Source organism: Cheilinus undulatus, linkage group 16, assembly GCF_018320785.1.
Source record: "Cheilinus undulatus linkage group 16, ASM1832078v1, whole genome shotgun sequence".
Lineage (NCBI taxonomy): Eukaryota > Metazoa > Chordata > Actinopteri > Labriformes > Labridae > Cheilinus > Cheilinus undulatus.
The window spans coordinates 46,848,168-46,874,979 of record NC_054880.1 but is presented as its reverse complement, the minus strand read 5'-3'; the positions used below and the strand labels follow the sequence as shown (position 1 = coordinate 46,874,979).

Below are 26,812 nucleotides of genomic sequence, written 5' to 3'. Positions count from 1 at the left end.
TATCATCCATCCATCCATCCATCCATCCATCCATGCATCCATCCATCCATCCATCCATCTATGCATGCATCCATCTATCATCCATCTATCATCCATCTATCATCCATCCATCCATCCATCCATCCATCCATCCATCCATGCATCCATCCATCCATCCATCCATCTATGCATGCATCCATCTATCATCCATCCATCCATCCATCCATCCATCCATCCATGCATCCATCCATCCATCCATCCATCTATGCATGCATCCATCTATCATCCATCCATCCATCCAACTTTCATTAGGCATAAAACATGACACATACGTTTGACATTATAAAACTCTTTATTAAAAAAAAAGCCAGGTATATTTTATTTTTATTTTTTTAGCTTTTTATAATCAGGCTGGGCAATGCACTTATAATCTTTTATTGGGTGCTGACATGAAATTCTTCGCCTCCCGCAGCCCTTACGAGGGTCTTAAACTGGCTATGCATCCACACATATGATCAAAAGTCACTAGCAAACGTGACCAGCATGTCTTTGGATGTGAACTGCACTGGCCTCTGCAGTGGCGTGCAACAGAGTCTGTTAATGGTTCAACTTTTTTTCACCGTGACCCGAGCTCAGTGATAATTCCTAGAAGTCCATGTTCTGTATGACTGAGGGTCTGCTCTCCATGTCATCGGCATATTCAATGGCCATCAACTCTAATCCATCCCAGGTTGTTAGCCCCGTATGCAGGGCTAATCATGAGCTCTCCTGGCTTAAGTTAGCCAAAGCGAGAGCCTCGCCAGAAAGAGACAGTTAAATATTCATGCCTGAGTGTGGTGTAATATCCTTTCTCAATGATGTTTGAGCCTTTTGACCCAAGGTAATCAGCAGTAATCACATGGTCACGCAGGGGAATGATAAATTTGATCTGTAGATGGTTGAGTCTGATTTGCTTCTGACACAGCTGAGCTCCAGGTGTCAGGCTAAAGCACAAAGTATGATTGCCATATGCAGCACACACCCTGGTGCTATAGGCAGCCGTTCTGATGACATTTCATTTCACCCACAGGCGTGTTGGTATGACATCACTCGATTAATAATGGAGCAGATAATTATGACCTATTAGGCTGATGAATTAGATTAGCTAGTGATGGAGAATGTAGTCATCTAATCCAGGATACATGGACTACTTTTAGGGGCCGAGGTGGGGGAATGTTGTTCTAGTTTGGAATGTCACACAGTCAGCTCTCTCAGTAATGATGCTCAGTGTGTCTGATACAGTATTTATTTCCTCAGGATAATCAGCTGGTGGGATGTGATGACTCTGAAACAATCAGTTGAATCTTTGAGCCACCAACAGCTTCCATCAGAACATCAGAAACCATCTGAAATGAAAGTTTCATAATATGACCCACTCACAGGAGACATTCAAGGTAAAAAACAACCATATCAGGAGTAATATAACAGCATTATAGGACTTAAATGTTACGTAGTTGTTCTGCTGCATTTAAATAAACAACAGTGCTTAATGTGGCAATCATGAAAACTTAATTTCAATCCGTAAAGCATGGAGAAAAAGCCCCCCCCACCCCACCCCACCCCACCCCTTGATGGATTACAATCATGCTTGTACATTAAAAATGAAGAATTTGAGTTGTTAGTACAAAACATGCTAGTCCTCACCTTCGCTTGTGAAAATCCTATCTGTAGTTAGAGCACCTATGAATCCAGGGTCTGCAGCAGAACAACACACTGTAAGTAAATAAACATGGTTGTTATTCTACTGGACTAAAGAAACAAAAGAACTTGCTTTGATATTCTCAACTGTTTACAAATCCCTGAGCTGCACTCCACTGACATCTAGTGTTAGATTTGGGAACTGAGATATAACACCCGGTCTGACCCTGTGCAGGTGTGTGTATGAACACACCCCCCAGACATGCACACATAATCCACCTCCCAGCACATCGGTGTGTTTTTATTGATCTGTTTGATGCGATCTTGAATGATCAGACATGTGGAAGTGCCAGATGAAATGAAACCCATTCATCCCCTCTGTCTGCTCTCTGCTGCTGTAGAAGGAACCGTCCAGATAGACCCTGAACCGGTCAGCTCTGCAGAGGCCGCATGCTGCTTCCTGTCTGTCCTCAAGGCACAGTCTGCTCTGGGAAAGGAAGGAGGAGTGGGTCAGTCTGTCTACAAAAGATGAAGGCAGGTTAGCAGTGAGATGGATGGATGGATGAATGGTTGGATGGATGGATGGATGGATAAAATATACCTGGCTATTATTTTGAATAAAGAGTTTTATAATGTCAAACGTATGTGTCATGTTTTATGCCTAATAAAAGTTGGATGGATGGATGGATGGATGGATGGTTGGATGGATGGATGGATGCATGGATGGATGCATGGATGGATGCATGGATGGATGGATGGATGGATGGATCGATGATGGATGCATGGATGGATGGATGGATGATGGATGGATAGATGCATGTATGGATGCATGGATGGATGGATGGATGGATGGATGGATGGATGCATGGATGGATGGATGGATGGATCGATGATGGATGGATGGATGGATGGATGATGGATCAGTAGATGCATGTATGGATGCATGGATGGATGGATTGATGGATGGATGGATGGTGGATCATAGATGCATGTATGTAAGTATGGATGGATGGATGGAGGATGGATGGATGAATGGATGGATGGATCGATGATGGATGGATGCATGGATGATAGATGGAAAAATGATGGATGGATGGATGAATGCATAGATGGATGGATGGATGGATGGCTGATTGGATAGTCGGATGGACGATGGATAGATGGATGCATGGATGATGCATGGACGATGGATGGATGGATGGATGGATGGAGGGATGATGGATGGATGGATGATGGATGCATGGATGGATGATAGATGGATGCATAGATGGATAGATGGATGGATGGAAGGATGGATAGATGGATGATGATGATGGATGCATGCATAGATGGAGGGATGGATGGCTGATCGGATGGTCGGATGGATGATGGATGGATGGATGGATGGATGGATGGATGGATGGATGGATGGATGGATGCATGGATGGATGGATAGATGGATGATGGATGGATGCATGCATAGATGGATGGATGGATGGATGGATGGATGGATCGATGATGGATGCATGCATAGATGGATGGATGGATGCATGGATGGATGGATGGATGGATGGATGGATGATAGATGGATGCATGCATAGATGGATGGATGGATGGATGGATGGATGATAGATGGAAAAATGATGGATGGATGGATGAATGCATAGATGGATGGATGGATGGATGGCTGATTGGATGGTCGGATGGACGCATGGATAGATGGATGCATGGATGATGCATGGATGGATGGATGGATGGAGGGATGATGGATGGATGGATGATGGATGCATGGATGGATGATAGATGGATGCATAGATGGATAGATGGATGGATGGAAGGATGGATGGATGGATGCATAGATGGATGATGATGATGGATGCATGCATAGATGGATGGATGGATGGCTGATCGGATGGTCGGATGGATGATGGATGGATGGATGCATGGATGGATGATGGATGGAGGGATGATGGATGGATGGATGGATGGATGCATGGATGGATGATAGATGGATGGATGGATGACGGATCGATGGACAGATGGATGGATGGATCGATGATGGATGGATGCATGGATGGATGGATGGATGGATGATGGATGGATGGATGGATGATGCATAGATGGATGGCTGGATGGCTGATCGGATGGTCGGATGGATGGATGGATGGATGGATGGATGGATGGACGGATGGATGGACAGATGGATGGATGGATCGATGATGGATGGTTGCATGGATGGATGGATGGATGGATGATGGATGGATGATGCATGGATGGATGGCTGGATGGCTGATCGGATGGTCGGATGGATGATGGATGGATGGATGGATGGATGGATGGATGGATGGATGGATGGATGGATGCATGGATGGATGGATAGATGGATGATGGATGGATGCATGCATAGATGGATGGATGGATGGATGGATGGATGGATCGATGATGGATGCATGCATAGATGGATGGATGGATGCATGGATGGATGGATGGATGGATGGATGGATGATAGATGGATGCATGCATAGATGGATGGATGGATGGATGGATGGATGATAGATGGAAAAATGATGGATGGATGGATGAATGCATAGATGGATGGATGGATGGATGGCTGATTGGATGGTCGGATGGACGCATGGATAGATGGATGCATGGATGATGCATGGATGGATGGATGGATGGAGGGATGATGGATGGATGGATGATGGATGCATGGATGGATGATAGATGGATGCATAGATGGATAGATGGATGGATGGAAGGATGGATGGATGGATGCATAGATGGATGATGATGATGGATGCATGCATAGATGGATGGATGGATGGCTGATCGGATGGTCGGATGGATGATGGATGGATGGATGCATGGATGGATGATGGATGGAGGGATGATGGATGGATGGATGGATGGATGCATGGATGGATGATAGATGGATGGATGGATGACGGATGGATGGACAGATGGATGGATGGATCGATGATGGATGGATGCATGGATGGATGGATGGATGGATGATGGATGGATGGATGGATGATGCATAGATGGATGGCTGGATGGCTGATCGGATGGTCGGATGGATGGATGGATGGATGGATGGATGGATGCATGGATGGATGGATGGATGGATGGATGATAGATGGATGCATGCATAGATGGATGGATGGATGGATGATAGATAGATGGATGCATGCATAGATGGATAGATGGATGCATGGATGGATGGATGATAGATGGATGCATGCATAGATGGATGGATGGATGGATGGATGCATGCATAGATGGATGGATGGATGCATGGATGGATAGATGGATGGATGGATGGATGATAGATGGATGCATGCATAGATGGATGGATGGATGGATGCATGGATGGATGGATGGATGGATGATAGATGGATGCATGCATAGATGGATGGATGGATGGATGCATGCATAGATGGATGGATGGCTGATCAGATGGTCGGATGGATGATGGATGGATGGATGCATGGATGGAGGATGGATGGATGGATGCATAGATGGATGGATCGATCGATGATGGATGGATGGATGCATGGATGGATGGATGGATGGATGCCACTGTTAAAACACACAGTCCGTCGGCTTATACAGGGGCATCTTAATAAATTAGAATATCATCAAAAACTGATTTAATTTAATAAATCAATTCAAACAGTAAAACTCATATACTTATATGGAGTTATTCCAAATAGGCTGATATTTTACAAGTGTTTATTTCTTTTAATGTTGATGATTATGGCTTACAGAAAATGAAAACCCCAAATTCAGTGTCTCAGAAAATAAGAATACTGTGAAAAGTCGAATATTGTGGACTTATGGTGACACACCCTGATCAGCTGATGAACTCCAAACACCTGCAAAGGTTTCCTGAGCCTTTAAATGCTCTCTCAGTCTGGGTCAGTAGGCTACACAATCATGGGGAAGACTGCAGACTGGACAGATGTCCAGCAGACAGTACAATGACTGTCTGCTGGACATCTGTCCACAAGGAGGGTAAGCAACAAAAGGTCACAGCTAAAGACACTGCTTGTTCACAGAGTGCTGTATCCAAGCACATTCATAGAAAGGTGACTCTAAAGGAGCACTAGCAGCAGGTGTTGTATATTTCTGTTATCTTGTAACTTATTAATAAATACCAGACTCTGGAGGACCATGAACAACATGTATTTCTCATTTCAACAAAACTACAGAGAGAGAAATGTGACGTAAGCACGTGCACACATTAGGGTACTGTGATGGTATACAATAAGGGACAAACTTAAGCTGTTGATACATAACATATTCCTCCCTCTTTACTTCTGATGTCCCCTTAACAAAATAAAACAGTTAATGTCACATTCTTACTTGTTTGTTCTCCTATGTACTTCTTTGATAAACATTTAGCACTTTTAATAACTCAGAACAGTTTCCTGAACTAAGGGGAAGAAGGTGGACTACCTCAATGCCCAGACTGAATCCTGGGGATTATTCTGCCCCAGTATCAAGGGTTAGTCTCTAGGTTATAGTGACAGTCTCTCAGGAGGTCGTCTGTTTCTTTTGGGGTAGGTGCGAGCCACAGGTAAGTCAGTCACATGGTCTTTTGTTTCAGGCTGCATGGGCCGTGATCAGGGTGACATTATGCCTGGGGTCGGCACCTGAGCTGGTTTGGATGTCTCTGAGATGGTGTCTATGTCTGACGGTTCCTTCTGGGGTTCTTCTGATGAAGGAGGCTGTGGTTGCTGGGTCTGAGGCTCTGGAACAAAGAGTGCTGACTGAGGTAGGCTAGCCGGGGAACCAGAAGCTTGAAACAGTTGCTGGAGGTGTCTTCTCCAGGTCAGATGATCACTGGTTCCCACAGTATAAGACAGAGGAGCAGTTTTTGCAATGACTGTTCCTGGCATCCACTTAATACCTCTGGTGTAGTTTAGGGCAAGGACATGGTCACCTGCTGTGAGGCTCCCAAGCTTTGCTTTTGCTCGTCTCTCCACCTGGTTCTTTAGTTGAAGGTTCACAACCTCTTTTGTCTTCAGAGGCCTCAGGAGGTCAAGTCGAGTATGGAGTTGTCTTTTCAGCAGAGCTGATGCAGGGGACACTCCTGTCATTGCATGAGGTGTGTTTCGGTATGATAAGAGAAAAGCACTGAGGCGGCAGTTGAGAGAATGTGTGCCTCGAGAGGACGCAAGAGCCTGCTTCATGTCTGCACAGATCTTTCAGCAAGCGCATTGGTGGCTGGGTGGAATGGGGCGGACTTGATGTGCTGTATACCGTTCTCTTCTATGAAAGCCTCAAACTCTTCAGACTCTAGTTTGGGCCATTATCACTAACTAGCTGCTGAGGAAGGCCAAAGTGGCTGAAGATACGTAGATCTTAGCTCTTCAATGGTTCTCTCAGAGGTAGCGCTCTTCATAATGGCAACCTCAGGCTATTTGCCACCACAAGGAACATGGGATCCTCGAGCAGACCAGCAAAGTCGATGTGGATTCTTTGCCATGGTTCTCCGGGCCAGTACCAAGGATGTAATGGAGCCAGCTGTGAGAGGTTTCTCAGTTTCTGGCAGGTAGAACATGATTTTGCTTTCTCCTCTATAGGTCCTCTAGGCCTGGCCACCAGAAATAACTGCGTGCTATTTCCTTCATTCTCACCACACCACAGTGACCTGTGTGGAGCTCATCTAGGACTTTCGCTCTTAGTGGTGTGGAATTATAACATGATAACCCCACAACAGACACCCAGACTGGACTGAGAGTCCATTTCTCCTGGTCAGGTAGGGTTTCAGGCTCAGTGTCACGTCTCCCCTCCTGCCATGAGTCACAATGTCCATAACCTCAGACATGACTGGATCAGTGCGTGTGTGTGCCTTTACCTGAGCTGAGGTTACTGGAGCAGAAGACACTGCTTTGAGTAGAAGATCTCAGTTTGTGTTGGATCTTTGTGTGTGATAAGCAACGGAAGCCTAGAGAGTCCATCCTCATTTCCATGGTGGCCAGACCGTCTGTACTTGCTGTCATTCTGGTGCACAGACAGCAACAAAGCCCATCACTGCATACGGTAATGGAAAGCCTGTATGTGGACCAAAGATAGCGGTGAGAGGTCGATGGTCTGTCAACAGCGTGAACTTTCTACCAGACAGGTACTGTTTGGAGAGCCTTCTTCACATCCTTGAATGCCATCTCGCATTTGTCCATCCACTTCTTAGTTTTGTTTAAAAGCATGGCAAAGGCTCCAACTTGTCAGTGAAATTTGACACAGATCTTGCATAGTATGTAAGCAGTCCAAGAAACGATCGTAACTGACTCACATTTATCAGCAACGGAGCCTCCAAGATGGCTTCCACCTCTGATGGCGCCTTATGAAGTCTGCTGCTGTCAATCTCGTGCACCAGGTACCCAACAGAAGGTCTGAAGAAGCCACTCTTGTCTTTTCATACTCTGAGACCGTATTCCTCGAGTCTTTGCAGTGTCGCATCCGGATTCTTTAAGTGCGACTGCTCATCTGGTCCTGTGACAAGCAGGTCATCAAGATAGCACTGGACGCCAAGAAGTCCACTCAGAATTTGATCCATTGCTCTTTGGAGAAGTGCTGGAGCTGAAGAAGTACCAAAGAGGAGCCTCTGGTACCTGAACAGACCTTTGTGTGTCACTATGGTCAACAGTTCTTGTGACTGACACAAGTCTATTTTACTAAACTTCTGTCCTCCAGTCGAGCCTGAGAAGAGGTCATCAGTGAGTGGTAATGGGTACTGTTCTGTGGTTAAGACGGGGTTAATGGTCCCCACAGATCCTTGGAGTCCCATCTTTTTTCATAACAGGAACGATCGGTGTAGCCCGTTCTCTTCTTCCAACTAACTCGTCTAAGTCAGCCTCCACCTTTGGTGTGATGGTGGAGGGCAGGGGTTCTCAACCTAGTCAGCCTGTGACCCCCAAAATAAAGGTGCCAGAGGGCGGGGACCCAACTGTACCTGAAGGTGGATGAACAGCCATGAACATTCAGGAACAGTCATGTGCAGACAAGGCCGCCCATGAGGGGAGATAAAGGGGAGAGCTTTCTGGGGCCCAGCCAAACTGGGACCTGGCAGAATCCTGGGCCATTGTAAAGTTAAGCTGTGGTATTTAATATTTAAACTGAATAATACCCACTCTTATCAAAGAAACACATTTAATTCATTTTTATAGTAAGTAGTCCTCTTAAAAATGTAAGTCCTTTGTTTAAAAAAAAACAGAATTAAAACGTGTTAAAATAGCTAAAATTAGTTAATAATGGCAAAAAAAAAAAAATGCTGGGAAAGGTGGTGAAATTAGATTTCAAAAGTAGCAGAAATGGGTAAGAGATGCCAGAAGTTAGATAAAAGTGGCAAAAAATGGCCAAAACGGGCATATTAAGCGGCATATTAAAGTGGTAAAAACAGGTGGAAATTTGGTAAAATTTGGTTGAAAATTCATAAAAATGTGGAAAAAAAAGCGTTAGCTAAGGCAGGAATAGTCAGAAACTGGCAAGGATGGGCACATCAAATTATGAAATGTGGCTTAAAAAGCGGTAAAAGGGATTAACAGTGGCAGCAATGTTCCAACAGAGCCAAAAGTAGGCAGAGAGTTGCAAGATTTGGTTTGAGTGGCAAAAACAGGCAGAAAAAAAGTGTTGGAAAGGGTTTAAAACTGACAATTAATGGGTTTTAAGCTGCAAAATTTGTCAAAACTGGTGGGAAAAGGAGATAAAATGGGTAAAAATTAGGCAAAATTGGTGTAAAGTGGCAACAGTGTAATTCAAAAATGTTGTTAGTCTTTTTAAGGAATCTGACCTGACCCCAACATTGGGTCTTAAGACACCTTGGGGTGCTTCCTGGTTTGACAGCTATCTTTACTGTGATATTCTGTGGTAAATTTACCTCACAGTGAACAGGAAAACAGCATTTAACTGACTGTTAACTCTGAATAAGAGACATCAGCTAACAACAGACTGGACTGAGATGAACTGCTCTGTGGTTCTAGATTGGACTGTTAGAGGGGCGGGGCCATTCCCTACTGTGGGACAGTGACATCATCAGCCCACATATTAGCCCCGCCCACATTAAACCAGCTAGAAAAGAGGTGAAAATCTTTCTAACAGTCTAAATCCAGAATTCAGTCACATGTAGATCTCAGAGTTTTCTCATGTTTACAGAAACCATAGTCCAACATTTCTAGAGTGTTAACACACATTTAGGATTTGACTTTACAGGCTCTTTAAGTGTGTGTATATCAGTATCAGCCCTCCACTAGCATCAGAAAGTATCTGCCACTTATGTGGGAAGATCAGCAGCCGTCCCAGGGATCAGACAGGAGAGAAAAAGAAATACTGGAACCGTCAGCTTAGTCAGCAAACCTTAATACTCTGGCTTTGGAGAAACTAACAGCTGATTCCCATGATGGCTAGAATATGCCCTGATAGTGGCGGAGCATTTATAGACATACGAGTGCTGATACCACACATTTATCACACCAAAGGATAGCTGTAGGATGAAGCAATTACAGCATGCAGCTGAACGGACTGATAATACTTTACAACAGCCTTTAAACAGTTAGTGAACAGAGATGCTGTTTGCACACCATCTCAAGGGGAAGTGTAATTATCCATCGACCAATCAACACCATCCCTCACTTCCCGTACCAGCTTGCTGACTGTATCCATGGAAATGGTTTCTCTCTTTTTTCTGTGTGTGAAACAAACAAGAATATTTCTTCCTCTTCCTCATGCACCTTAGCAACTCAGCCCTGACTTTGCTCAGTTACCAGGCAGTGTCCGAACCATAAAAGCACAACGATGAATCACTAACCCCGGTGCTCTTATTCTGCCTGGTAACAAAAAATCATTTTCACATAGGCTGAAGATGTTTGACAACGTTTTAGTCTAACAGTGAATGACTGAAGGTTTATAAATCAGTTATTGGCACATGCTAGTCTGTGAATTGTGAACGCTGCTGAGCCAGACTATAATGAGAGCTTCACTGATGGATGGAGGAGATATGTCTTTAGGTTGGATCAGATGGTACTGAGAGCTTCACTTTCAGAGAAACCTGTCCTTTAAAGTCTGATGGAAATCTCAAGAAGAGTCAAAAGGAAGTGAGAGGCCAAAGTTGTGTCTCACTTTCACTTTTATATGGCTTGGGTCTCTGGCTTGAATCTTTCCTTGAGTTTTGGTCCCGCCAACCAGAGAGTCATGGAGAGACTGGAGGAATCCAAGCAGAGGACTAAAGACCAAAGACCCAGATTAAGACGTCCTTCCCTCTGCAGCGTCACATGTAGCAATGTCAGTTTATGATGACGGTGACAGCTGATCATCAATCAGCTGATAATCAATCAGCTGATCATCAATCTGATCATCAATCAACTGATCATCAATCAATTGATCAACAACCAGCTGATCATCAACCAGCTGATCTTCAATCAGCTGATCATCAACCAGCTGGTCATCAATCAGCTGATCATCAATCAGCTGATCATCAATCAATTGATCAACAACCAGCTGATCATCAACCAGCTGATCATTTATCAACTGATCATCAATCAGCTGATCACCAATCAGCTGATCACCAATCAGCTGTCAGGAGGCATAAACAGCTGACTGTGTCTGTATTGACTCTAATCAAATCTCCACACTGACAGTTTGGTCTCAGTGTGGGATCACAAACACCTGAACATGAAGAGAAACCTGCAGTCTATCAAAACAACATGCAGACTCTTTCCACCAACAAGTGCTTTATTATAAAATCATTTATTATCCTAATTATTTAAAGTGAAGGCTGATGATCAGACTAATAGAAACTTTATTGACCCCATGATGGATTTAAAACGTGTTTCTTCCTGACAGACAGACTTCTGCTCCATCAAACATTACTTCTCTTCATTATCTTAAAAAACAGAAATAACTGACTACTAAAGGAAAGATTTATCTCTGGTTCTTTTAACTACCTCCAGATTAGTTGAATGTAGAAATCCCTTAAATAGAAGCTGTCAGACAAAGTGAAGTAGGCTACAAGATCTCAGAAAGAAACGCATCATGCCACCATCCAAAGAAATTCAAGAACACATGAGAAACAAAGTGATTGAAATCTGTCAGTCTGGAAAAGGTTACAGAGACATTTCCAAGGCTTTGGGACTCCAGAGAACCACGGTCAGAGCCATTATCCACAAATGGAGAAAACTGGGAACAGTGGTGATCCTTCCCAGGAGTGGTCGGCCAACCAAAATGACTCCAAGAGTGCAACGACGACTCATCCAGGAGGTCACAGAAGAACCCAGAACCACATCCAAAGACCTGCAGGCCTCACTGGCCTCAGTTAAGGTCAGAGTTCATGACTCAACCATCAGAAAGACACTGGGCAAAAATGGCATCATGGGAGAGTTCCAAGGCCAAAACCACTGCTGACAAAAAAGAACACAAAGGCTCGTCTCACATTTGCCTAAAAACATCCTGATGATCCCCAAGACTTCTGGGAAATATTCTGTGGACTGACCAGACAGAAGTAGAACTTTCTGGAAGGTGTGTGTCCCGTTACATCAGGAGTAAAAATAACAGCATTTGATAAAAAGAACATCACGCCAACAGTCAGACATGGTGGTGTCAGTGTGATGGTCTGGGGCTGCTTTACTGCTTCAGGACCTGGACCACTTGCTGTCATTGATGGAACCATGAATTCTGCTGTCTACCAGAAAATCCTGAAGGCCAACGTCCGGACATCAGTTATCAAGCACTCTTGGGTTATACAGCAGGACAACGACCTGAAACACACCAGCAAGTCCACCTCTGAATGGATCAGAATAAACTAAATGAAGGTTCTGGAGTGGCCCAGTCAAAGTCTGGACTTAAATCCAGCTGAGATGCTGTGGTGTGACCTTAAACAGCAGTTCATGCTGGAAAACCCTCCAGTATAGCTAACCCACCTCTGTTTGTTTTTCTTTTTCAGAGGCCGAGGCTGTGGGGGGTAGATGTGGGGGTCCACATGTCTTCATGGTTGGAGGTCTGACGGTGGTCATCTTTTCTACCAGCTTCTCTCTGTGTTGGAGATCAGTGTGCTTATCTATTGGTGTTTTGTGATGCTCTCCCTGCTGTTAGTACCTGTCTAGTTATTGTCACCTTTCACAGTGTCAGGGTCGTTTATATTAACTCTGTAGGAGATATTTGTTTTTTTCCAAATAAAATCTCTTCACTTATGTTGTTTCCTCTTCCTTATACTTTAACAACCAAAACACATTTAAATAAACAGCTCTATTTACATAAACTGCTTTCCTTGAGCCTATAAATCCGTGTCAACATTTGAAGTAGGGGTTTTTCCAGCTGAAAAGTAAATTCAGACCTTGTGCAGTACAGCAGGAGTCGATATCACTACCAGACAGTTTAGATCACATGATGATAAAGAATCATTCACAACCTTAGGGGGTCTTTGCACTGCTTTTGGTTCTTGGGCACTGATTAATACCTACAGACTAACGATGCTAACCACTCATCAGCAGAACAGCAAAGAAGAATCTACTGCTCCTACAGCTCCCAGAGTTAGATCCTCATTAATCCACGTTTTTATCCTTATAACTAGAACCTCTGCTGTAAACAAGCTTGTAGCTCCTCTTACATCCTGTCAGGTGTTATGGATTACTGTGTGACTGTGTCAGCTGGTGGCCTTTGTCCATCATGCTGTTAGAGATGCTGAAAACACTTTTGTTCACATATTAATAACAAAACCAGATCATCATAGGTGCATATTAAAACATTAGAGTGCCATGTAAAAGTCCATTTTTCCTCTGATTTACTTCTAAAAGTCAGAATTCCCAGATTCTACATTCATCTCATGCAAAATAAAGTATTTCAAGACTTTTTGTTTGAGTCTTTAGTACGGTTGACAGGTAAAAATAAAAATCCTCCATCTGAAAATACTGGAGTTTTATAAAAAAAACAAAAAGTCAAATTTGTAGTTTTCTGGAGCCTTCATTGTCTCTCTGGTTTAGTAAACACAGATGTAAAGAAGTCTATGAGTTATTTCAGGCAGTAATCTCCAGCCCCATGATTCACACCTGACCTGCTTCTACATCAAATCACATGACTCTGATCCTCTTAATTTAGTGGTCTATGTCAGTGGTTCTAGACCTTGGGGTCGGGACCCCCTTTGGGGTCGTGAGACACTGAGAGGGGTCTCCAGTTGCCCTAAAAAAACTAAGAATATTTTTTTAAATTACACTGTTGCCACTTTAAAAGCACAAATAAAGCCAAATTTTAACCCATTTTCATCATTTTTCCTACTTTTCCTACTTCCTTTTAACACTTTTTTGCCAGTTAAAAACCTATTTTTGCCCATTTTAAACCCTTGCCACCGCTTTTTCCTGCCTGTTTATGCCACTTCTAAACCAATTCTTGCCACTTAAGCCTAATGTTGCCTCTGCTGACCATTATTGCCACTTTTAACCCCATTTTGCCAGTTTTTACACCCAAATTTTCCCATTTTAACCACATTTCACTTTCTGATATGCACATTTTTGCCAGTTTAACCAATATCTGCCCTTTTTCTTTATCAGTTAACACTTTTTCACAGTTTATATCAATTTTTCATCCCACTTTATCAAATTTCCACCCATTTTTGCCCATATGTATGCCAATTTCTGCCTTTTTTAGTTTTTTTCTCAATTTTAATCTCATTTTTGCCACTTCTAACCCATTTCTTCTACTTTTAAAATCCATTTCACTTCCTTTTCCACCATTTTTTGCAATTGTTACCTATTTTTGCAATTTTTATCCCATATTAATGTTTTTCAATGAAAGGGTTTTACAGTTTTAAGAAGGCTGTGTACTACAGAAATGATTAAAAAGATCATTGTTTCTTTGATAAGAGTGGTTATTTTTCAGGTTAAATATTAAATATGGATACCACAGCTTAAATTTACAGTGGACCATGGTTTTGCTGACCTCCATGAATCCCCCAGTTTGTCTGGGCCCCAGAAAGTTCTCCCATTTTCCCCCCTTATGGACGGCCTTGTCTCCACATGACTATACTAGAATATTCATGGCTGTTCATCCATCTTCAGGTACAGTGGGGGTCCCCGGTCTCTGGAACCTTTATTTTGGGGGTCACAGGCGGACTAGGTTCAGAACTACTGGTCTGTGTAAGCTGCCAGATTTCCGGTCTCTTCCTCTGGTCTGCATGCATGGACTGGAAGGAAAGTGTGTTAAGAAAAGGAGCACAAGCTACAGGGCTGAGCTGAGCCTTCAGAGGACTGTCAAACAAAGCAGACTCATCTTAGGGGAGCTTCACACAGAGCCTGCTGAGGCTGGAGTCTGTGGATCACGGGCCAGCACATAGACGGGTCCAGGACATGGACTACTAATGTTCTTGGTGTCAAGTCACCACTGAAACAGACCACGTAAGCCTCTCTTCTCTTCAGAGCACAGACGGGTTCGTGCAGATAAAGACATAATGAGGAAGGTTTCTGACAGATTCATCAGAATAAGAGAGCAGATGCTAAAATACTATTACAAAGCAGCAAACAGGTATTTGAAGCTGCTGGTGCCTCTGGAGTCCCACCAACCTCAAGGTGTAGGATCCTCCAGAGGCTTGCAGTCGTGTAAGATATCCTACAAGGATCCTACACCTTGAGATATAAACCTACTATTCAGCCCCCCCTAACCAATGCTCACAAGCAGAAACGGTTGCAGTGGGCCCAGAAATACATGAAGACTCATTTTCAAACAGTCTTGTTGACTGATGAGTGCCGTGCAACCCTGGATGGTCCAGATGGAGGAGTAGTGGATGGTTGGTGGATGGCCACCATGTCCCAACAAGGCTGTGATGTCAGCAAGGAGGGGGCGGAGTCATGTTTGGGCCAGATTCATGAGGAGAGAGCTGGTAGACCCCTTTAGGGTCCCTGAAGGTGTGAAAATGACCTCGGCAAATTATATAGAGTTTCTGACTGACCACTTTCTTCCATGGTACAAAAAGAAGAACCGTGCCTTCCGTAGCAGAATGATCTTCATGCATGACAATGAACCATCTCATGCAGCAAAGAATCCCTCTGTGTCATTGGCTGCTATGGGCATAAAAGGAGAGAAACTCATGGTGTGGCCCCCATCCTCCCCTGACCTTTAACCCTACTGAGAACCTTTGGAGCATCCTCAAGCTAAAGATCTATGAGGGTGGGAGGCAGTTCACATCAAAACAGCAGCTCTGGGAGGATATTCTGACATCCTGCAAAGAAATTCAAGCAGAAACTCTCCAAAAACTCACAAGTTCAATGGATGAAGAATAGTGAAGGAGATATCAGAGAAGGGCTCCTATGTTAACATGAACTTGTCCTGTTAAGATGTTTTTGATTGAAACAGCTTTGATTTCAGTAAATATGACCTCCTAATGCTGCAGATTCAACACATGACCATTTTCAATTCTTTACAACCTATAAAATGTTTAAAACTCTTTCATGCTTAATAATGTGGAACAGTGCATTTTGAGGTTTTTATTTAAAAAAAACGGTTATAATTATGAAGTTTGTTCAAAAACATTTGAATTATGCTCTATGGCTGATGACTTGAAAAATACTCTGACTGTCATTTACATTAATATTTAGGAAAATCAGAAAAAAATGTCATTTGCATAATAATGTGGAACGTGGGGTAAAATACCCTGATAGATCATAACAGCTCAAATCTGAACCAATGACGCTCCAGGGACAGAGCCAATGGCATCAAAGGCCCCTGAAACCTGATTGGCCACCCCAAACTCCTTAAAATGATTGGCTATTTGCCTTGTCAGTCATTAAATAGCCATTTTAGCCATCCCAGTCACTAAGCCTATCTTAACCTCCATTAGACTGGTTTTACTAGCTTTGATATCCTCAGTGTGAGGTAAATGAGAGTGGCCCCACCATCCTTATATTTCTGTGTATGACCCCCATGGAAAACGTTTGGACACCCCTGCCTTTGGACCCTACAATGAAGACTGGCAGCTTGTGTTATTTTCCTCATCTCATGCATCACAGCCTCCTGTGAGGAACTGTAATTTCCATCATGTGGTTCTGGAGCTCAGAGAAAAGTTAAAACCCTCTAGTCTGGCAGAGTCCAGACCACCTGTTTAAGTCTAGGTCCATAAATTTAACCCAATTGTGTTGATTCACTGGGAAGAAAAAAGATAGTCGTGATGTCATATATTAGCCATAGTTTAGACAGGTTTATTTCCATTTTCACGCATGCTCAGTGACTCCGTTCAGCTGATTCCCATCAACAGGAGCAGATAGAGATCAACCGGTCCGACAACGCATGGATCTCCATTAAGAAGAGAGAGCGCTCCGGGCAGGGGTAAGACTGAGTCTTTGGGTGGATGTTGATCAGCTTAAAACGCATAGAGAATAAAAACCCGAACCTAGTCTCTGTAAATGAAGAGCGATGCATGAAAGTGTGAAACGAACCGAGGCTGAATGGCCGCGATGACTCAGAGCTGCTGGTCTGTCTGTGATCTGAGCGCATTTTAAATGAAGTTCGATCAAAACCTGATGGCAGCAGGCTATAAAAGAACATACCGGATATCCTCCATTGATGGGAGACAGTTACAGCTGGAAATAAGAGTTTAAAGTCCGAATTTAATCTGAGTGATCTAGGCTGTGAACCGAGAGAGAGAAGTTTGGCAAAATAGATCAGCACCATGGACAGCGCTCTGCTGAGACACCCTCCATCTAACAGAACAGGAGCCAGAGAGACCCCAGTCAGGATAGAGACCATGGAGACAGGAGCCAGAGAGACCCCAGTCAGGATAGAGACCATGGAGACAGGAGCCAGAGAGACCCCAGTCAGGATAGAGACCATGGAGACAGGAGCCAGAGAGACCCCAGTCAGGATAGAGACCATGGAGACAGGAGCCAGAGAGACCCCAGTCAGGATAGAGACCATGGAGACAGCGGGCCAGAGAGACCCCAGTCAGGATAGAGACCATGGAGACAGCGGGCCAGAGAGACCCCAGTCAGGATAGAGACCATGGAGACAGGAGCCAGAGAGACCCCGTCAGGATAGAGACCATGGAGACAGGAGCCAGAGAGACCCCAGTCAGGATAGAGACCATGGAGACAGGAGCCAGAGAGACCCCAGTCAGGATAGAGACCATGGAGACAGGAGCCAGAGAGACCCCAGTCAGGATAGAGACCATGGAGACAGGAGCCAGAGAGACCCCAGTCAGGATAGAGACCATGGAGACAGGAGCCAGAGAGACCCCAGTCAGGATAGAGACCATGGAGACAGGAGCCAGAGACCCCAGTCAGGATAGAGACCATGGAGACAGGAGCCAGAGAGACCCCAGTCAGAATAGAGACCATGGAGACAGGAGCCAGAGACCCCAGTCAGGATAGAGACCATGAAGACAGGAGCCAGAGACCCCAGTCAGGATAGAGACCATGGAGACAGGAGCCAGAGAGACCCCAGTCAGGATAGAGACCATGGAGACAGGAGCCAGAGAGACCCCAGTCAGGATAGAGACCATGGAGACAGGAGCCAGAGAGACCCCAGTCAGGATAGAGACCATGGAGACAGGAGCCAGAGACCCCAGTCAGGATAGAGACCATGGAGACAGGAGCCAGAGAGACCCCGTCAGGATAGAGACCATGGAGACAGGAGCCAGAGAGACCCCGTCAGGATAGAGACCATGGAGACAGGAGCCAGAGAGACCCCGTCAGGATAGAGACCATGGAGACAGGAGCCTGAGAGACCCCGTCAGGATAGAGACCATGGAGACAGGACCGGAACCCAGTCAGGGAGTCACGAGTGGTCTATTGGTGAAGTTTATCCCTTTATTATCATTTTTTATGTCAACAGGTTTAAACGTAGCAGGTAGAGAAGGACGTGTGAGAGCATTTTAAAGAACAGAGGTTTTCAAAGCTGGCAGGTTTCAGAGTTTGATTGTTATTTAGGGTTATATTTCAAACTGTCAGGTCAGTAGTGTTGTATGATACAAACTGAGGACAGGAATAAGTGTCCACTTAGAGAAACAGAGACTGTGATATCACTCTAAATAGAGAATTACAGAGAGATGTGAGTGTATGCATGTGCACACACACACGTGTGTGACTCATGCATCTGTGGGTGGTGATGGAGACGCCTCAGGGCCAGTCACCTATAACTGGGGCGTTCTGATGGCACAGGCCAAGACTTGTGAGCGGTCTCTGAAGGGAGGGAGGTTTTTATTGAGGTAAATACTCAAACAGCTGATATGTCCACATAGAAATCTGCCTGGTCTGCTTAACCTCTGTCTGTATCTCTAGGTCTACGTTAAGGTGTGATGTCTCTCTGCTTGGAGGCCTGTGTCTCTGGCACAGCGGGAGAATCTCACAGGAATGAGGTGAGCTTTGGTTTCCCTGGTGATCTAGGTTTATGTGGTTGTAATGTGCCTAGTAATGCACCTATGAGTGTAATACTGAGCCCTGGGCCCATGGTGATTAACATCGAGAGTACAGTCTAGACTGCCCTCTTTGTCAAGGGTCTTGAGATAACCTGAGTTATAAATCGATCTATGCAAATAAATATTTTGCACTTATAAAGGTAAATTCTGATTGGGACAGAAGCTAGCCTATGTTTGATGTGTTTCAAAGCCAGCATGCCTCCTCTGAAATACTTACACCACACTTTCAGTGCTTTGTCTTGGTAGATTTAAACCACTCATAAGGAAAACGTGTGAACAGAAGTATACTACCAGATAAAAATCATCTTTTAATGTTTGAAGAAAATGTAGTGGAGAGATGCATCCTGATGTTCTGCTGTCTCTGGTAATCTGGTCCCTCTCTGAACAACAACCCTGCAGGCAGGCTCAAGCTGTCTTCACTTTGGTGTTCGATCCTATCTGCACACCTTCTATGAAGAATGCTCGTCCTCCATGTGGGACAGAGACCCGGGTTCTCAGGGGTTGGTCCAGAGCCAGAGGTGGACCCTGTGGTGGAACTCAGCTGTCTGGAAGGTACAGCAGCCAAAGCCTCCACTCTGTTTAGCTGTGCTCACCATCATTACAAGGACCCAGAACACATTAAAGGCAGGATGTTTGATATCAGTAGCAGATAATACTTTGGTTTCTGCAGATAAGAACATGTCTGCTGATATTTACAACCCATATTTTGCTGATATCAGCAGTAAATATTGGCTCTACAAACAAAAAAGCCTAACTGAGTTTAATGCTGGACCAACACTCCTGTCAGCTGAAGTTTTTTTCTGTTTTCATCATCATTCCTCACACCTCAGAGTATTATAGGGACTAGAATTTGTTGACTTAGCCATCCTCAAGCTCTCCTTTGTGTTTGTTGACTGAAGTTTTAGGTCTGAACATTCAAGTATCAGTATTGATTTTGGTATCTGCTAAAAATCTTTTGTTAATACTGATAAATGTATATCTAATATCTGCAAAAACCCAGTACCAAGCACCCCCAGTACATTAACCCTTTTTATACCATGGTCTTGGTGAATACTCGATTCTGATTGGCTCTGAAAATTCCATTGGTGTCAATTAACTTCTGATATACGGACACCTTATGAACTTTACAAGTAGTTTGGGTCAAAATATCATTACACTGTTCCAAATTCATGCTCAGCAGCCGATAGCCATTAGATGATAGGAGTAACCATAGCAACCTGACACAGTCAGATTTTCTGAGAAGTAAACATGAAGTTCTCTGAGGACAGAGATGAGCAAATGTAATACAGTGATGAGTGATTTAATCATTTCTAATTTATTTGTTGAATATGACTGGGATGCTGCTGAGGAACTGTGGCACAAAGAGTTAACACTGGAAGAGTTAAGCTGCAGGACATTGACAACTCCATTTCACGTCACCTCGAAGTGCATCACGAGGATATTATTCAGTTTATTCAAAGAAAGCTGTAGTGCACCTGCTGAGCATGAATAAAGACGCTCTTATCTCCTACATCTGATATTTGACTTGTTTCCAGGCTCACCTTAACTCTGAGAGGTGAGAGTCGCTAAAACTCACTTCCCTCCTGTTCTAACTGCTATAAACTATTGTCAGAAGATTCAAACAACATAAACTAAAGAAAAGAAGCCATTATTTCTTTGTAGAGCCAAAGGAAATGCTTCTGATAAACCAGCATGATAATATCTGATAAACATTGACATGTCTGATAGAGAATCAGCACCTGCAGGGCGTGGACAGCTCCGTTTCACCTCTGTGACCTCGTAGTGCTGAAGGAGGGATTATTCTGTTTATTCAGACAGCTGGTCTGATAAAACTAAGATTACTATCAGAGACTGTTCATGTTAACGTACAGGTTTATAGTCTGATCACAGATGACTCTCAGTCTCTCTCGTCTTCATTGATAAATCCATTCAGAAAGTGTGTGGAAAAATTTTTTTGGATCCGTTGTGACTTGGTATCTATGGCCTGTCCTATTTACTGGAGTACTGAATAACATTTACATTCTCTAAGAACTTTATGGGATTGGAATGGCTATTCCAGTTATTAGTCAAGCCCTCAGGCATTGTTAGGGGAAAGAAATTGTTGTTTTAGTAAAACTTTATATTTTCATCACAAAATGTATGAAATTATAAATTAGTGGTTTTATTAATTATTTTCATTGGTAGGTGACAACGGTATAAGCAGGTTAATGGACCTCAGGGAGGCAACCGTCCTCTGCTGCGGTCGGATGGTTCACGCCTCCACGTTGTCCGTTAATCCCTGATAATTGGACATTAACCCTTACATGACCTACCATAGAAGGCAAAGACAAAAATAAAATGAAATTGTGCTCAGTTTGCAAAAAGACAGCCTGTTTACAAACAAAATTATTACTACTATTAATACTAGAAACTGTTTACAGTAGTGCAGTGTAATCTCTGAGTTTGCCTGATACTTCTGAGCATACATGTGTTTGCTGAAACAATAACAATAACTAGTGACCTGCAAGACAACAGCGCGATATGTTCGTGCAGACAAATGTCATCATAGGTCATCACGTGAAGTAGGAAGAGCTGTGAAAGGCAGCGGTCTGGATTATGGTACAGTGTACTGCTTTGATGTGTGCACATACATTTCTGCAAAAGAAGGAAGGATATTTCTAGAGGGAAACAGAACTCTGGGACACACTGAATGTGTGAAATGTTAGTGTTACTCCTCCAGTTTTGTATGCAAAAAGAACCATTGCTCTATCTCATTTGGTTACGATTCTACCCACGGTTAAAGATAGATATGCAATGAGAGCGTCTGCGCTCCCGCAGGTTTAAATGAAAAATGGCACTTAATTTAGATTAACCATCAATGCTGTCCAGACTCATCAGAACCCCTCAAAAACACGCTGAATGTGTTTTAACTGTTGCTTTAATCAAACATGAGTACCCACAGACTGAATCATGAGTTAAAGAGCCTGTAAAGATAAATCCTAAATGTGTGTTAACACTCTAGAAATGTTGGACTATGGTTTCTGTAAACATGAGAAAACACTGAGATCAACATGTGACTGAAGTCTGGATTTAGACTGTTAGAAAGTTTTTCACCTCTTTCCTGGCTGGGTTTCATGTGGGCGGGGCTAATATGTGGGCTCATGATGTCACCGTCCCACAGTAGGGAGTGACCCCGCCCCTCTAACACTCCAGTCTAAAACCACAGAGCAGTTCATCTCAGTCCAGTCTGTTGTTAGCTGATGTCTCTTATTGAAAGTTAACAGTTAAATGCTGTTTTCCTGTTCACTGTGAGGTAAATTTACCACATCTATCAGCCACAGTGGTCTATGGATCATTGAAAGCATCAGAACAGAGATCTGAGACAGAAACAGACTTTGTCTCTTCTCTGGACCAGAGCCAGGCAGCTGCAGTGTGATACAGGTCACTGTAAGGTCAAGGGGCGGGCTAATGGCATGAGTCCTTCCTCCAATCAGATTGTAGCATTTTTTAAATTTGAGAGGATCTTATTTCTCCTGAGTGGGCGTGGCTTCAGCTCATTCAGCAGACACGCCCACACCATCCAGGAGCAGGTTTTACTGCCTCAGGGCGCACTCACACTAGGCCATCCGTACCGTGCCTGGGCCCGTTTCAGCCTAAAGTCCGGTACGTTTGGCCAGTGTGAGTGCAATCGTTCCGTGCTTCGGCGCGGCACGCTTAGCGGCCCGGCACGGATGGACGAGGTGGGTGTAAGCACGGCACGGATGCAAATGAAGGAGCACAAATGCGAGAATGTGACGTAGCATCAACTAACAACAAAAGGACCCGCCCCAGAGCAGAGGTAGCAGCTGCAGAGACAGCAGGATTTTTCAAGAGAGAGAGAAATATGTATTTTGTCTCATTGTATTTCATCAAGTTACAAAGATTTTATAAGAGCTGAAGAATTTAACTTTGCACAGCTCCATGACCTCTTTCTAATGGATCCCAGTCCAGTCCAAATTTCTGACCAGTTTCAAACAAAGTCAGGCTTTAATGACTGTAAGAGGTTTTAGGTTTGTGAAATAAAACTTCTTCCCTTGTTTTAGTGACAAACAGCAGCTCACGGGATAACAATCACCTTTCATCCTCCGGCATAAAGGAGAGTGCCAAATATGTGGACATGTGTGTGCCGGTTAATCTCACGGCTGATTTAACCCCTCTGATTAAAAAAACACAATACCAAAGTACCATTCACTGACGTTTGAACGGAGCATCGTTTATTAACCCTGAGGCGCATTCAGCTCTCATCAGAGGGTTAAAATAGCTCTCGTCACGTTAAAAACATCTTTTATCTGAACATTTAATCCTGCTCTGAACACAGACTGTCCGGTGACATGAGAGCTTGTTAGGTGCACCACTGAAAGGCATCCAAACGTAAAAGAATTCCACGGGGATTCAGATCGTATATTGACACGCAGAAGAGCAGCTGTAGGGGCTCATATGAGATAAAAAGTCTGGGTTTCATTCATCAGAAGTGCTTGTTACTCTGATCAGACTCCAGATTATATGCTGTGAGCGATATTCTCCGCTATGAACCGCGTTTTCTCTCTCTCTCCTCACTGGGCTCTGTATAGTTAATGTTGCTGCTGATGTCAGCTGAAATACCTCTGGTGTCAGATCAGATATCGTATAAATCTGTTGATATTTTACAGCCTAAAAAACCAACACTTATAAATACCGAGTCATCAACACCTATAAAGTCATGAAGGGTGGATACTTCGTGTGATGACGTATCCGTGCCCAGGCCTGGATGCGTTGAGCAGTGTGAGTGCGGGTCAAAGGGGGGACAGGGGAGGGTTCAGATGGACTTCAGCACGGTTAGAATACGGCACGGTACGGATGGCCTCATTTTTCATGATTTTGAAGCTGAAGTTTATAAACTCACAGATGCGTTTTTAGACTAAATTTGCGCTGGAGGTTCATAACACAGTGACCTAAATACAGATTATTTCCACTTTACAGGCTCTTTAACATCATAAAAGTCATCACAGAGAGAGTTTGACAGTTTTTTACATACTCCTTGGACAATTCAATTTAAAAAGCTTTATTGGCATGAACATGTACATAGCAGAATCAGTGTAAATATGACGTATAACACATTAACATTAGTGTGATGTATAACTGTCAGATTGAAATTAGAGGTTAAATATGTGTGGATCATAAATAAGTTTTTCTTAGCTGGTCATCGTCAGTTGTGTCACTTGATCACCCTCATCCTAGTATTTATGGCTTTAACTTTATCTCACACACTTTATTAATGTCTCTGCAGGCACAATAAAGTTATAATTACCATAAATATCATTATCATAGGGAAGCATGAGGCATGAAAGGAGTTTAACATTTATACAACAGTAAAAACAATGTTTTAACACCATACCTGTGGAACATCTGCCAGTGCTGCCACCAGTTAATTTCACACCAGTTAAACTGGTGTCCTGGCCGTCTGTGTTATCACAGATCGCTAACATGAGAACACATTAGCTGGCCTTAGTATGGGTTGTTTATTTACACCATGCTAGCACCATGCACTGCCTCATGCTGTAACACCATTGTTTCTTTCACGGGGGGGTACCAGGGAAGTCTCCCATGTGGCTGCTCTCCACCCTCAGTGCCAGCTTTTATCACTGTTTTGACTGAAGGCCCTTGGGTGGCAGAATTTCTGAGCATTTAAATATCTGTCTCGTGTCCTCCTCAGTAATCCTGCTAGACTGAACAAAAAGTAAATCAATGATTTTATTTGAAGTTAGACTCTGGTAGTTAGTAGCCTCCTGCTAACTGATTCCCCCTCCAGAGACCAGCTCCTCCTCCTTATAAATTCACCACTGTGAATTTTAAACAGGTTTCTCTGTATGGTGAACTGCAGACAGCAGCGTTGTGGTATTTTTAAAGGTGAGATATTGCTTTTTAGCCTTCTGCCCATTTGCCAATTTGGATTTTTTTGCATCACAAACAACAAAATGACCTTTCTTGCAGGAAATGAAATGTGCTGAGCAGGTCGCCTACAGGACTGCACAAATGATCCTGTTTATCCCTCTCTCCTAGGTGTCCTTGGCCGTGGGTCTCCTAATCCTGACAGCAGGAATTTCCAGCCTATCAGTGGGTTTCTGCATCCCCCAAAGAATTGAGTCCTTTGGAGAGGGAGACCTGTTCTTTGTAGACACCCAAGCCGTCAGCTTCAACAAGGGGCTGCATCTCAGCGCTGCAGCTGGGATCTGCCTCACCTGTTTTGGCTCAGGTCTGATAGCTATGGGGGTTGTTGTCAGGATCCTTCCTAGGTCTAATTTAAAAGGGGGGCTGTCCGACAGACCGGGGCCCTGGGAACAAACAGGAAAGTCTGGGTCAAACTGGTGGGGATTAAGGGTTCCAGGAGATGTAGTTACTGAGCCGCCAGAAGAAGGGAAGATGCCCACAGCGCCATTAAAGTGGAACATTTGCAGCCCAGCTCTTAAAGATGATGGCACACCAGCTACACAGCACAAAGGCTTTATTTGAAGTTATTAGACCTCATTTAAAGTCCCTGTAAAGTGAAATTTAAACACTAGATATGTAAGAATAAGACAGAGCTACATGTGACTGAAGTTTTGATTTAAACCGTTAGAAAGTTGTTCACCTATCTCCAGGCTCGGTTTAATTTGGGCGGGGCAAAATCTGTGGCCATGACATCATCAGTCTTGATGGGGATAACCCCGCCCCCCCAAGGGTATGATGATATAAAACCACAGAGCAGTTCATCTCAGTCCAGTCTGTTGTTAGCCGTCACTGCTTTCATTGAAAGTTCACAGCCAGCTACTCAGTGGATAAAGGATCATGACAGAGAGATTTGTACCAGAAAACAGTAAATTTAATCCCAAACTCTCTGTCTCTGCTCTGGTACGGAGCCAGCTGAGCTCCAATCAGAAACATTTTTAAAATTCAAGAGGATCGTATTTCTCCTGAGTGGGCGTGGCTTCAGCTCATTCAACAGACACGCCCACACCATCCTGGAGCAGATTTTACTGCCTCATTCATGATTTTGAAGCTGAATTTCTCACACGTAGAGGTCATTTTCATGTATAATATTTTGCCTGATGGTATAAAACACAGTGGTCTTCATTTAACAAACCTGAACTAAAGATTATTGATCACTTTACAGGGAATTTAAGTGAGCTAATCTTGCATGTATTTTTTAGATGAAGGTTGTTCAGTGAAAGCATTGCCTTTAGACAAAAAAAAACTTTATATGTTCTTAAAGATAAATACATTTATCAGTGCAAATGATTATTTTAAAATTCTATCTTTTATACACAACGCCATCTCAGCAGGACTTTATCATTGGTAATATTCAGTTTAATCAAACTGTTAAAACTTACTGTCCAAGCCCTGCTGAGGGGCTAATGGGTCTTATTTACTATCTAAAAGCTAAGTGGCTTAGACAGTTTATTTCCCTCTCCAAAACCGTCACAGACTGTAACACTAGATCAGGGGTGTCACACTCAGTCACAGCAGGGGCCGGATCCTGAATTTAGGTCCAACCTAAGGGCCTACCAGGGTCCACATTTAACCAGAAACTGTTAACATAATTTCACCACTAATGAAGTATGGAAAAAAGAACTGATGATGGATGATTTTGACATTAAAAAGGGTCAAAATTATAAATTCAAAGTCTCAAAATCTGAGATAAAAAGACAAACGTACTAGCTAAAAAGGTCAAAGCATGAAATTAAAATTCAAAATTAAGTTTTTAAAAAGCAAAAATATTCAATAGAAATTTGAAATCACAAGTTTTGT

At 43.5% G+C, this 26,812-nt stretch overlaps 1 protein-coding gene across 1 annotated transcript; it reads left to right on the top strand.

Moving 5' to 3' along the window:
• Positions 1–18,910: 18,910 nt before the first annotated feature.
• Positions 18,911–25,696, top strand: nrsn1l (neurensin 1-like). The gene is made up of 3 exons (XM_041807930.1): positions 18,911–18,970; positions 19,430–19,582; positions 25,088–25,696. The coding sequence occupies exons 1-3, from the start codon at positions 18,911–18,913 to the stop codon at positions 25,535–25,537; spliced, it is 663 nt and encodes a 220-aa protein (XP_041663864.1). The 3' UTR covers positions 25,538–25,696.
• Positions 25,697–26,812: the final 1,116 nt, after the last annotated feature.

Coding starts and splice junctions, on each gene's coding strand:
- nrsn1l (XM_041807930.1), top strand. CDS start 18,911: ATGTCTCTCTGCTTGGAGGCCTGTGTCTCTGGCACAGCGGGAGAATCT. Junction 18,971..19,429: donor GAGAATCTCACAGGAATGAG/GTGAGCTTTGGT, acceptor ACAACCCTGCAG/GCAGGCTCAAGCTGTCTTCA. Junction 19,583..25,087: donor GGAACTCAGCTGTCTGGAAG/GTACAGCAGCCA, acceptor CCTCTCTCCTAG/GTGTCCTTGGCCGTGGGTCT.